At 46.9% G+C, this 12,062-nt stretch overlaps 2 protein-coding genes across 2 annotated transcripts; one reads left to right on the top strand and one right to left on the bottom strand.

The window, feature by feature from the left end:
* Window positions 1-5,387: 5,387 nt before the first annotated feature.
* F5891DRAFT_1190181 (uncharacterized protein) lies at window positions 5,388-7,047 on the bottom strand (the record flags this gene model as incomplete). The annotated part of the gene is made up of 3 exons (XM_041367254.1): window positions 5,388-6,685; window positions 6,758-6,878; window positions 6,937-7,047. The coding sequence occupies 3 exons, from the start codon at window positions 7,045-7,047 to the stop codon at window positions 5,388-5,390; spliced, it is 1,530 nt and encodes a 509-aa protein (XP_041224574.1).
* Window positions 7,048-8,629: 1,582 nt separating this feature from the next.
* On the top strand, window positions 8,630-10,971 carry F5891DRAFT_1040999 (WD40-repeat-containing domain protein). Its single transcript, XM_041362044.1, has 4 exons — window positions 8,630-9,032; window positions 9,081-9,583; window positions 9,636-10,199; window positions 10,279-10,971. Exons 1-4 carry the CDS (start codon window positions 8,729-8,731, stop codon window positions 10,489-10,491), a joined length of 1,584 nt encoding a protein of 527 aa, XP_041224573.1. The 5' UTR covers window positions 8,630-8,728; the 3' UTR covers window positions 10,492-10,971.
* Window positions 10,972-12,062: the final 1,091 nt, after the last annotated feature.

Here is a 12,062-nt window from a genome sequence, read left to right as displayed (position 1 = left end):
CGTCCTTGGGTTTACTACCAAGTCCCCTCTTCAACGGCTAAAGCCTAGCAGGCACAGAATATCTTGGCTCAGTATCACTACTCAGATGAGTGAGGTCAAGCTTCACTATCAATTCCTAAAGTCTCCCCACTATGCTACTTCTGAGTCTTAGGTGGACGTAGAGACAACACAAATATTTTGGAAATATATTTCTGGACAAAGACCACCAAAGGTAGGTGAAAGTAAAAGAAAAGAAAAAGAATAATAGAAATCAGAATATAACTGTGGCTGTACCTTGCTTGCTGGTTGTTGCACACAGTGAGCTCACAGCTGGTCGTTCAGTATGATGAGCTTGCAGTATTACTGTCTCTTTAGAATGTTCCTCTCAGTCTTAAGACAGTTCTTGACACTGGTACTGACACTTATCACACCTTACTCACAACTTAGTGTTGGATGGGCTGAAAAACACCCTACTATCTGCTGCTGTTCGCTTGTTATTATTTCAAAAACTGGGGTTATTATATACACAATAAATGTGGCTGTGCTACTAGTGTATTCAAGAGTCATCAAGAGTCATAATGAGTCATATGTGCAAGGTGAGTCATAGTGAGTCATAGTAAGTATTTTAGAGTGAGTCATAGTGAGTCATTGGGTATTTTGCTAAGTCATGTGACCTGTCCAACCCCTGATGACAAATCCAGAAGGAGAGTAAGAAGTGTCACATGATATGAATCCTGTGTGTGGCTGTCTTTGCTTTGCTTTGTTTGAAGGGTGAGAATGACGCGAGCCTAGTATTTAGGGGTTTACTAATGTTTTTCCAGGACAACATATGTGGGAAATATTTTTCACAGTCACCTGACATGTGTGGGATTTTGTCTGAGTCATCACCATGGCTGACTAAGCAAAACTCATCGCAGAATTAAATGTACTAAAATATTCAGGCTGCTGGTATACAGACTTGGAAAATAAAAAGAAAAGCAAAAAATATTCCTTTAGCCTCAGTCCAACTTCAGATAAGAGGGAAAAGGGTTTCATAGTGGTATTTCAAGGTATATGACTCATGAGAGAGTATTGGTTGTCCATGCACCAAACCGGTTTGGTGCAGGTCAGCGGTTTTTCAACCAGACTGCATAGTTGACCACCTCGGCCCACAGGTATTTCGGCAAATCATGTGCCAGGAGCATCGCCCGAGCATGCGATACTAACGTCCAGTTCAGGTGTTCTGCGACGCCGTTTTGCTGGGGAGAGTCATGGACAGTAAGTTGCTGTTCGATCCCTTGGTCCTGCAGGTACTTATCAAACTCTGCAGACATGTCCTCTCCTCCTCGATCTGAACAGAGTATCCGAATGCTCGTGTTCGGGTGCTGGCGCATGATGTTGGCCTCGTATTGTTTAAACACCGTAAGTGCCTCACTCTTTGCTTTTAAGAATCTGACCTTTGTTTCACGGGAGAAGTCATCCGTGAAGGAGATGTAGTAAGTACTACCGTTGATGCTTGCCATCTGGGCCGGACCCCACACATCTGTGTGGATTAATTCCGTGTAGGTAAGTGCCTGATTCTTGGTCTCGTCTGGAAACGGCTGACGTGTGGCCTTAGCTTTTACGCAGACTTCGCAAAATTCCAGTGCCGTCGACGTGTCGACATCCATCCCCACCACCATCTTCGCCTCTGCCATCTGCTTCACTGCAGATTGGGATATATGCCCGAGTATACAGTGGGCTTGCGATAAGGTAAGCTGTCCTTTCGCAACGTTTGCATGGTGCTTAGGGTGTGCGGTGATGGTATAGAGTCCATGGACTTGCGGTATCTCAGCGATCAGCGTCCTCTTTGGTCCCGCAGAGAAGATTCGACACACACGGCCTTCAAAATGGACAGCCAGTCCTGTGGCCGTTATCCGATTCGTGGATATGAGGGTAAAGGCCATCTTGGGCACATAAAGGGCATTGCGGAGAGTGACAGTGGTACATTTTGTACCCAGAGGTAAGTCTATTTTCACGTTTCCCCATCCTATCGCACTAACTTTTGATCTGTCAGCCGTTTGAATGTCCTGTGGGGCTATGGACTCAAAGTCCTCGAATCGTGAGTGATCAGGGCAAAAATGGGATGTTGCGCCGGAGTCCATTATGGCTCCACGGTGGGCCATAGGTACGTTGAGACCCTCCACTACACCTGCTAAGTCTGACGTAGCAAAGGCATAGTCATCTTTTGGGGGCTCTGGCTGGGACGCGGTATTGGCTGTTTGCTTCTGCAAACGGTCATTTCAACCTCTCCTCTGTCAGGGACCCTGTCCCTCCTTGTCTCCTCCCAGACGCCAACAGTCACTTTTGTAGTGGCCTTTTCGGTTGCAGTTGAAGCAGGTAATCTCCTGGTTCTTTTCGTTCGTGCTTCCCGATGGCTTGGGCCGTGAGTGATGTGGTCTGCCTGCCGAGAATGCAGCATCCTTCCCTTGTTTACTCGGACGACGTTCAGTAAGCTGCCGATGCTCATACTCCTTGGTGATAATGCTAATTAGTTCATAGGAGCTTAGTGGGGTCTTCGTGATCTTAGCAGCGGCGCTAATGGAGGACAGTAGAGGTCGGTAAGATTCTGGAAGGGATCCTAGGATGATGGCATGGAAATCCGTGTCGACAAGTATCACACCCATTCCTGCTAGCGACTCCCGCAGCCTCAACAACTCGGCGAAATGCGCCTTCACATCCCCTCCTTCCTCACATCTTGTCTCCTGCATGCGTCGACGTAAGTCTATCTGAACCAATTCCATTTTTCCTTCGTGTATCTGACATATTTCATCCCAAATATCAGATCCAGCTTTTAGCTTTTGGACCCTTAGTAGAAGGTGATCGGTGATTGTCGAGAAGATCTGTTGCTTTACCAGTGAGTTCTTTTGCTGGTATTCGTCGATCTTCTTGTCTAACTCGTCTATCTCAGTCTGCGAGGGCGTAGACCCGTCCGGCTTCGTAATGGCCTTCGTTTTGGGGTCAACATTGAACGGGGTAGGCTCGCTCGTGCGACCATCGGTATAGCGCATCAAACCTCAGGCACCTATAGCTGTTAACGTTCTTTCCTTATAGGTTATCCAGTTCGAGCTGTCCTCGGCAAGCTTCAGAACGTTAAACAGGCTGGAGTTGGTGCTGGGGAGCGCGGGTTCCATGGTCAGGTCAGGGCTCATAACCTGAAGAGATGAATGTCAAGCGGGACGTGTGAACACTAAGACAAAAGGTAAATCTCAGTCTCTCGTAGAAGAACTGAGATGTTCATACACTACAAAGACTTCTTTTAAAGGTGAGTAGCTTGGATACATGAATATTGAAGAAAAGATTGAACATATATTGTAGGACACGAGCCGACGTCACTCGTTGCTCGTCTACGTCCAAAATGGCATGTGCTCGTACCTCTCACTCTCCCCGTGTCACTATCTCGGATCTTTCGGTGCTCGATGAGTCGGATCTCTCGGCGCTCGACACCCTGCTCGTTAACAATCACATTGACTAGATCAAGCCAATTGCAATTGCTTAATGTCTGGACTAAAAAACTCCCCTTTTGGCAAGTGACTACGTGCAACACATCAAGACAATGAAGAAGACGGTCCACAAAGAAACCGACAGTGGGTCAACCCAATTTTCTATACCGCCACATCCTCAACAACAAAGGACGCGATGAAGGTACAACAATTCAGATGGTGAGTCTGAACAATGTTGGGTCTTGCAGAACCTAGCTGCTATTCGACCCTAAAGGGTTTCTGGACTAGGCTTAAGGCTCAGAGGAGAGGAAATATCATAGAAAACTACTGAGCACTCAGACTCATACTGGTAACTGGTGAAAAGATTGATTGCTTATGTAAGCTACAAAAGTGCCAACATAAGGTAAGGTAAAAACAGTCTTTACAAGCCCAGCCAGAAATGAATCCCTACAGCAACACCAGAGTTGCCTATCACGATGCGTGAAATGTACGGGGACAGATTTGTGCCTTTGAGGGATGCTGGAGATATGTGAACGAGCTATCACTTGATGGATGAAAGTGGTCCTTCAACTCCTTCAAAATCTCGAATTATACCAACAGAATCGGATGCATTGAAGGGTCAGTCACCTTGGTTGTACTTGAGATGGCCAGCTGACATGCCCATAGAACAAGCAAACACAATATTTACATCCATACTCCACACAGAAGTGACCCCCCCTTCCCCACGTCGACCCACTTCACCCCAGCGACCTACAACCTCTTCAAGTGCAACAACACTCCCACCTAGTACACTGACCCATAAACATATATTTCACTACACCTCACTGGCAACATCAGCAAACCCCAGCATGCCAACTCACAGACTAGACATGCCAACAGACGAGGCCTATTCCATGAGTCCCGTCCAAGCAGAATCTCAACAACTCCTTGAGTCCCCCAGAAGACAACTGCGCAGTGTCTGCAAAACACCCTATCGTGTTCTCGACGCACCAGAACTGGCAGATGATTTTTACCTCAACCTTGTGAATTGGAGCAATACGAATGTACTTGGTGTTGGACTAGGGAGCTGTGTATACCTATGGACAGCACATAACTCACCAGTCTCAAACGATACAATTGGCTCCGTTTCATGGTCCAAAAGGTCTGTATATATCCCCTTTTGATTAATTACTTGTGATTCGATGCTTTGATGTATGTTGCTTGCTATCGGAACTCTCTCAGGTAGAATGCACATCTACGATGCTAATACTCCAACTACAACACGTATATAACAATGCCCACATTCAATGCATCGGTGCTCTTATCAGGATCACAAGACCATATGGTGCACCATCAAGATGTCCGAGAAGCCTCTCACTGTCCATTCAAGTGGTGTGCAGGGCAGAGACATAATTATTCACTATATCTAGGGAGTGTTTGTACACTTTATTTTATAGTAACTTTGTTGCTACTCATCTGGTATTCTACTTGTTCACCATGCAAGTGAGTGTTTGCATGTGATCACTGGTAGGAGGGAGTTCAACTGCAAGATCATGTTCCCTGCCCAGTTTTACATAAGTAGGCATGTAAGACGAGGCTGAATTTGTTGCCCGATGTTCAAAAAGACATACAATACTATAAGATTTCTAGAGTCCTGATGTCCATCATGCTGTGCACAGAGGTCACGTCTTTGACTTGAGCAATGATATCACAATCCAATGTGATCCTCTTGTATCCTCCACTGCGCTGCTGGGCCAGCAAAAAAGCACCAAACGGCTGTCCGAGGTGAGCGATCAATCGCAATGCCTGTGAGTAAGGTTCCGAATCAGTCAATTCCTCTTTTCCAAGCAAGCTGTCAAGAGACCCAGGCTCAGACCAACCTCCCAAGCTTTGTGCATCGTCTGAGTCTGTGAAGTCAGGCAGCTCGAGTAGGCGACGATCCCAAGGACGGACAAGTAAGAATGTTTGTCAAGTTGGTCTGAGCAGCAAAAATTGGGCAAGCCTCTCTTCGGTGGTGATCAGCAGATCATCAAACCCATCTGCTTTGACTCCGTATGAGAACAATGTCCCTTCGGCTGCACCAGGTCTCTGCCTGACTTCAGTAACAGGAAATACGATGCAAGGCAGACGCAGCCTGCAATTCGCGAAGCCAGGATAGCTCATGTTGTTGAGCTGGTTGTAAAGTTTCAAAGCTTTATCCATAGCTACAGTGTGTCGTAGCAAAGAGATTGCTGTCTGGATCTCATCTTCAGACAAATATAGTAGGATGCATGGCGGAGCTGCATATGTGGTGATGTCAGCTGGAAGACAACTATTGAACTTGGATGGTTGTCTGACCCAGTCGAGGACAGTGATGTCCCATGAACGAGCCACGATCTCTTGCAGGAGTTGCCCGAGCGCATTTTGCGCATTTTTGCCGTAAAGGATGGGTAACTGAATGCCAAAGATACCAAACAATGAGTATGCAATGTCTTCTGGCACAGTGGTGACACACATAGACGCCCATTGTAACTTCTCTCGGACATCTTTCATGCCTGGTTGAAAGGCAACAAGAGCACATGCATCTATGCCTGTCGCATCCTCCAATTCATGCATGATCTCCACAGACTCCTTGTGGTTGAAAGAGATGTCATCGAGGTATGGAGTCCAATCCTGTTGGTAGAAGCGAATGACTTTAGGAGCGAGGAACTCCGGAACAGTCCATCCTTGGGTGTTCCAGACGCTCTTAGCCAGTGCCCCAGACTTGGACAAAGATGGGACATCTGAGAGGTAGACAACCGTGAACGCAGAATTGTGATACCAGGAAAATGCGGAGTTGAGTGATTTTTGGAGCTCGACATGGTTTTTCTGATCGATGCAACACATGTCAACCCAGGCCCAGTGAAATCCCACTTGAAGGACAACTTTGCAAAATGACTGCAACTTCATGAGACCGGCTGCATTCAACTTGTACACGATCTTGTCTTGGATGTCATGCAGCAGCGGCTCGTTCTCACCCCATCGATGGGATAACATGACATAATGGAAGTACATCGCCACCGTGTCTGTGATGCACCCCATTGGGATATCTGCATGCTTCATAATCGATAATCGAAGCTGCTTGTACTCTGTGGTCATTTTGAAGGTGTTTATTTGTGCCTCTCGATCACATAAGATCCTGGTAGTTGTGTCAAGCATTTGAAGTGGTGTGGGGTCAAGCTGAATGTTTATGACCTTTCGAATGGCACACTCTGCTTCAGAGGGACTGACAGACTTGTCGCGCAGTTCTGAGGAAAGAGTTGAGCATTGGAATATGTGTGTTACATAGAACTTACTTCATATTTGCATGCTGTGAGTACTGGCCAATTTCGCAAGCATCATCTTCAAGGCCTCGATTGCTTCAATATAGTGTTGTGTGCCGTGAAGCGCCATGTGCTTCAACTGATATCCAACATGAGAGGAAGGCTCGAGCTCAATGACCTATGTATCGCCAAAGTGAGTATTAATTAACACACTACCTGAGCAGATGTCATTGTACCTTTTGCACATCAAGAAGGGCTTCCTCCCATAGCAATTGATCCAATTTTGCCTTGCTGCAGTTTGCAAATATGGTGCTGCTCATAGAATTCAGGGTTAAAGAGGGCTGCATGATGATGGGATTTGTGTTTAGTGCGAGAATCTGTGTCACGAAGCATGCTCGATTTGTGTTATTGGAACCAAGCACAGAAACACACCTTTGAAATAGAAACTTGGGCCTTGGTAGTGAGATGAGATGGCAAAAGGGCAGGAAATCAACAGAAACATGCCAATGATGCCAGTTTCTCTGGCAAAGCATCCTCAGGCACTGCCCAATCTGATATCATCTTATCCTGACCTCCACTCAGAATGTGCTCACCATCTATGTAGATACTAGTGGTATCCAGTGTCCACAAGGTTAAGTGCTGGAAGGAGATGATGGTTCAATCTGAGAGCAGCTGAAGATAAGCATGATTGTTAGAAGATCCAGAAATGATGAGTGTGCCCACAAGGGGATGTCTGACTTGTTTCCAAGGGACTGTATCCAACTCCCGTATTGTGAGTGTCAGGGAGCAGCTGTTTGATGATGCACCGCATTTTCTTGAATAAGTGAAAGAGGTCAATGCATTCCACATTTGGATAAGAACTATATGATCAATGGAAAGAGGGGGTGGAAGAATTGAACGAAAGGTACTACTAGGTGAATGAGGTGATGTACCTCTCTCCCTTATATATGAATTGCCTTGTCATGGAGCACTCGAGAAAGGTGGGATATTGCTCATTGCTGTAGTACTGTTGAGTATTGCTTTATGACGTAGAATCTAGAACACCTGCCCAACTAGTTAGTATTAAGACTGCCAACTCCATACAAGTGTGGGGTTTGGTAGAATGCAGTCAACATCACCGCAGCTTCGACCTCAAGAATAGGTGACCAGTGAATGTCCTAATTATAACTGATGGTCTAGATCGATCCTGTTTTTTGTGTCAGCCTTTCAAAGTATTTGGCCGAGTACAGCACTCCACATGCCTGTACAACTCCAATCGTCTCAGTCCAGGCTATCTATCATACTGACTCCAACCGTCCAAGCCCACACAAAACCAGTATGCCACTTTCAGTGCTCTCTAATCAGTTCAATCATGGGAGCAAAATGTGATTGTGCCGCATACTTGAAGATGATGAGGGCGAGCTCAGCTGGAAGGTTAAATCTAAATGAAATGGAAGGTTCCATGCTTGACGTGCGAGTAAGACATGAAGTTGGTTTGACTCATTTTACACAGTACTTGCCTCCTGAATTACAATGTCATCCGCAACAGTACTTGATGATAGCAGGTGGATAGTTATTATAGCCTAGTATAAGCGGCAGCCACCTCAGTCGGATACTGACACGCACCTTCAGTTGAGTTGATTATGTAATTTGACCTGAATTGATTGCTTCCACGCTCACGTGCACAATGAAATTAAAAAATTCTTGTTGGGCCTAATGCACAGAGACCTAAGGTATACACTACAGTAGATGCAATATGAATATGTGTTGCTGTTGTGTTGTTATTTAGCAATAAGTGAAGATTGTGCATTTCCCATGGAACGACAGTAGCATAAATATTAAAGATTCAGATGTGGCCAAGATGCGGCGGCTGCCTGACTTGCCCACGTTCGAACTCCGCTGGGTTGAGTTGATTATGTAATTTTACCTGAATTGATTGTGCCTTGTGTTCGGGCTTTGACTACAAGCCTTGGGGGTTGTTGGATGCTCGCAGTGGACCCTGCTCGTTGACGATCACGTTGACTAGATCAAGTCAATCGCAATTGCTTAATGTCCGGACTCAAAAACTCCCCTTTTGGCAAGCGACTACGCGCGACACATCAAGACAACGAAGAAGACGGTCCACGAAGAAACCGACAGCGGGTCAACCCAATTTTCTATACCGCCACATCCTCGACAACAAAGGACGCGACGCCAGAGTCGCCTATCACGATGCGCGAAATGTACGGGGACAGATTTGTGCCTTCGAGGGATGCTGGAGATATGCGAACGAGCTATCACTTGATGGATGAAAGTGGTCCTTCAACTCCTTCAAAATCTCGAATTATACCAACAGAATCGGATGCATTGAAGGGTCAGTCGCCTTGGTGGTACTTGGGATGGTCAGCTAACACGCCCATAGAACAAGCAAACGCAATATTCACATCCATACTCCACACAGAAGTGACCCCCCCTTCCCCACGTCGACCCACCTCACCCCAGCGACCTACAACCTCTTCAAGTGCAACAACAACCCTCCCACCTAGTACACCGACCCGTAAACGTATATTTCACTACACCTCACCGGCAACATCAGCAAACCCCAGCACGCCAACTCGCAGACTAGACACGCCAACAGACGAGGCCTATTCCATGAGTCCCGTCCGAGCAGAATCTCGACAACTCCTCGAGTCCCCCCGAAGACAATTACGCAGTGTCTGCAAAACGCCCTATCGCGTTCTCGACGCACCAGAACTGGCAGATGATTTTTACCTCAACCTCGTGGATTGGAGCAATACGAATGTACTTGGTGTTGGACTAGGGAGCTGCGTATACCTATGGACAGCACATAACGCAGCGGTTTCAAAACTATGCGATCTAGCAGGCTCAAACGATACAGTTAGCTCCGTCTCATGGGTCCAAAAGGTCCGTATATCCCCCCTTCTAATCAATCATTCTTGATTCGATGCTTTGATAGGGTACGTTGCTTGCTATCGGAACTCTCTCAGGTAGAATGCATATCTACGACGCTAATACTCTCCAACTACAACGCTTATATAAGAATGCCCACACTCAACGCATCGGTGCCCTGGCTTGGAATTCGCATATACTCTCGTCGGGATCGCGAGACCGTATGGTGCACCATCGAGACGTCCGAGAGCCCTCTCAGCGTCCGTTCAAGCGGTGTGCAGGGCACAGACAGGAAGTTTGTGGGTTGAAATGGGCGAGGGATGGGGGGCCGTTGGCAAGTGGGGGGAACGACAACAAAGTGTGTATATGGGATCTACGAGGTTCAAAACGTGCTTCTGTTGCTGGAAGTTCAACGTCAGGATCAGGGAGTGTGGAAGATGCAGGAGGAAGCGGAAGCGGAGACGCACCACTCTGGAAATTCCACGAACACACAGCAGCAGTCAAAGCGCTCGCCTGGGATCCACACGTGAGCGGGGTGCTTGCGACTGGAGGAGGGACGCAGGATAAACATATTCGCTTTTGGAATACGTTTAATGGGACGATGCTCAGTGAGCTTGATACTGGGAGTCAGGTGTGTCTTTCCTTCCCCCCTTCTTTCCTTGCCTATTTCTATTCACTCCGCTTTAAAAACTAAACTTCGACTGACACAGGTCTGCAACCTTATCTGGTCCCTAACCTCCCATGAACTCGTCAGCACCCATGGTTTCAGCAGCACCACAGCCCAAAATCAAATCTGTATCTGGAAATACCCGACGCTGAATATGGTGGCGTCTTTGACGGGGCATACGCATCGGGTTTTGTATCTTGCTATGAGTCCAGATGGTGAGTCGGCTTTCTTTGATGTCATTCAGGTCCGAACCTAGAGATGGAGATGCTCGGGTGCCGGGGTTGGTGCTGGGATGAGACGCTGATTCATGTTTCTAGGTGAGACGATCGTAACGGGTGCTGGGGATGAAACGCTTAGGTTCTGGAATGCGTTTCCGAAGAAGGAGGGTGGGGAGAAGCGGGAGACGAGGTTGGATTATGGGAGGCTTATCAGGTGATCTCGCTGCTCGAGGCTATGGGGAGATCCCGAACTACGCATGGCAGTTTCCTGAACCACGCAAGGCGGATTCCTAAGCTACGCATCGCATCCAGGGAATTCGGTGGACGTTGCTCAATGCGTTTGGCGCAGACGCTGCACAGGACGTCAAGCGCGGACACTGCACTCCCGACGTCGCGCTCTCATTTATACACTATATCCGCAAGTTAACATTCACACACCACATCATGGCATATGACTACACTACGCCACACCACTTTATCACTCACTCACTCAAACCAAACCACACCAAATCAACTACTTCAACAACCCAAACCAACACATCTACTTGGCTCGCTCAGTGCATATATGCACCCAGCTGATCCACTTTACATGCTCAGTGCACATGCCAAGCTCACATCATCACATCCATATGTCCTTTGTTCGTATGTTGTATGTCGTTTCCGATTTCAATTCCTCGCTCGAGTCCTACTTCGTTTTTTGTCTTTTCGATCTGTGAACTCACTCTTTCGTCGTGTCTCATCTTGTAAGTCACCCTCGTCTTCGTGAATAACACATACTCACTCGCTTTTTCTTGCTAGCGCTCAAATCAATGCTTCTTGTAGGGCTATCTGTTTGCTTTTCTCGTTTCGTTTGTTCTAGCTATACTATGGGCATGTCATCGTTTCCTCTTTTTTTTCGCGTTGTACTTGGAATTTCATGATGCATCGACGACGATCAACGATTTGATCATGATCACTTGTACGTGAGAGTATGTACCGGTACACCTGCGGCCCCGTACAGGGCGCTGAGACAACGCTCATACCAGATATATACTTGTCGAAACCATTTTATGACACAAGTTGTCGGCTTGAGAACAGCATGCTAGTAGCCAGCTTCCATAGCAACCACAGGGGGTCAGCGGCCAGGATTCATTAGTCGTACTTTGACTATGTCGGTCCTGCAGCATTGGTAATCCCTTCATGAATGTACTGAGGGACCTTGGGGAATTGTCTGAATCGGCAGTCCAACGACGAGTAGATGAACCAATGCATTCTATACAGATGAGTTATTATGTAAATAGAATAATAAAAACATGGATAGGACATATGACAATACATCATTATCATGTGAAGGACAGATGCCCGGATATAATGATACTTTTTCGAAGTGGTAAATAAAATAGGGGTATAACGCGTGGAAATGGTCAGAATTGAGAGATTTGAATGCTCGATGAATTTATAAATCATGTGAGTTGGAGGGTGCAGTTCCCTAGCCACGGCTAAATTGGCCAAGCCAAGCCCTTGAATATGTAAGCTGTACCTATGTAATGGCTTGGCCAGCCGCATTTCAGTTTCGGCTAAAGCCGGGCTCGAAGCCGGCGCCGCGGCAACACTACTTGTTGATCCTATT

This window comes from Suillus fuscotomentosus, assembly GCF_016647785.1.
Source record: "Suillus fuscotomentosus strain FC203 chromosome Unknown F5891scaffold_35, whole genome shotgun sequence".
In the NCBI taxonomy this organism is placed as follows: domain Eukaryota; kingdom Fungi; phylum Basidiomycota; class Agaricomycetes; order Boletales; family Suillaceae; genus Suillus; species Suillus fuscotomentosus.
The sequence above is the reverse complement of the archived record's forward strand: the minus strand, read 5'-3'. Positions and strand labels throughout refer to the sequence as shown.

Coding starts and splice junctions, on each gene's coding strand:
- F5891DRAFT_1040999 (XM_041362044.1), top strand. CDS start 8,729: ATGTCCGGACTCAAAAACTCCCCTTTTGGCAAGCGACTACGCGCGACA. Junction 9,584..9,635: donor CCGTCTCATGGGTCCAAAAG/GTCCGTATATCC, acceptor ATGCTTTGATAG/GGTACGTTGCTTGCTATCGG. Junction 10,200..10,278: donor AGCTTGATACTGGGAGTCAG/GTGTGTCTTTCC, acceptor CGACTGACACAG/GTCTGCAACCTTATCTGGTC.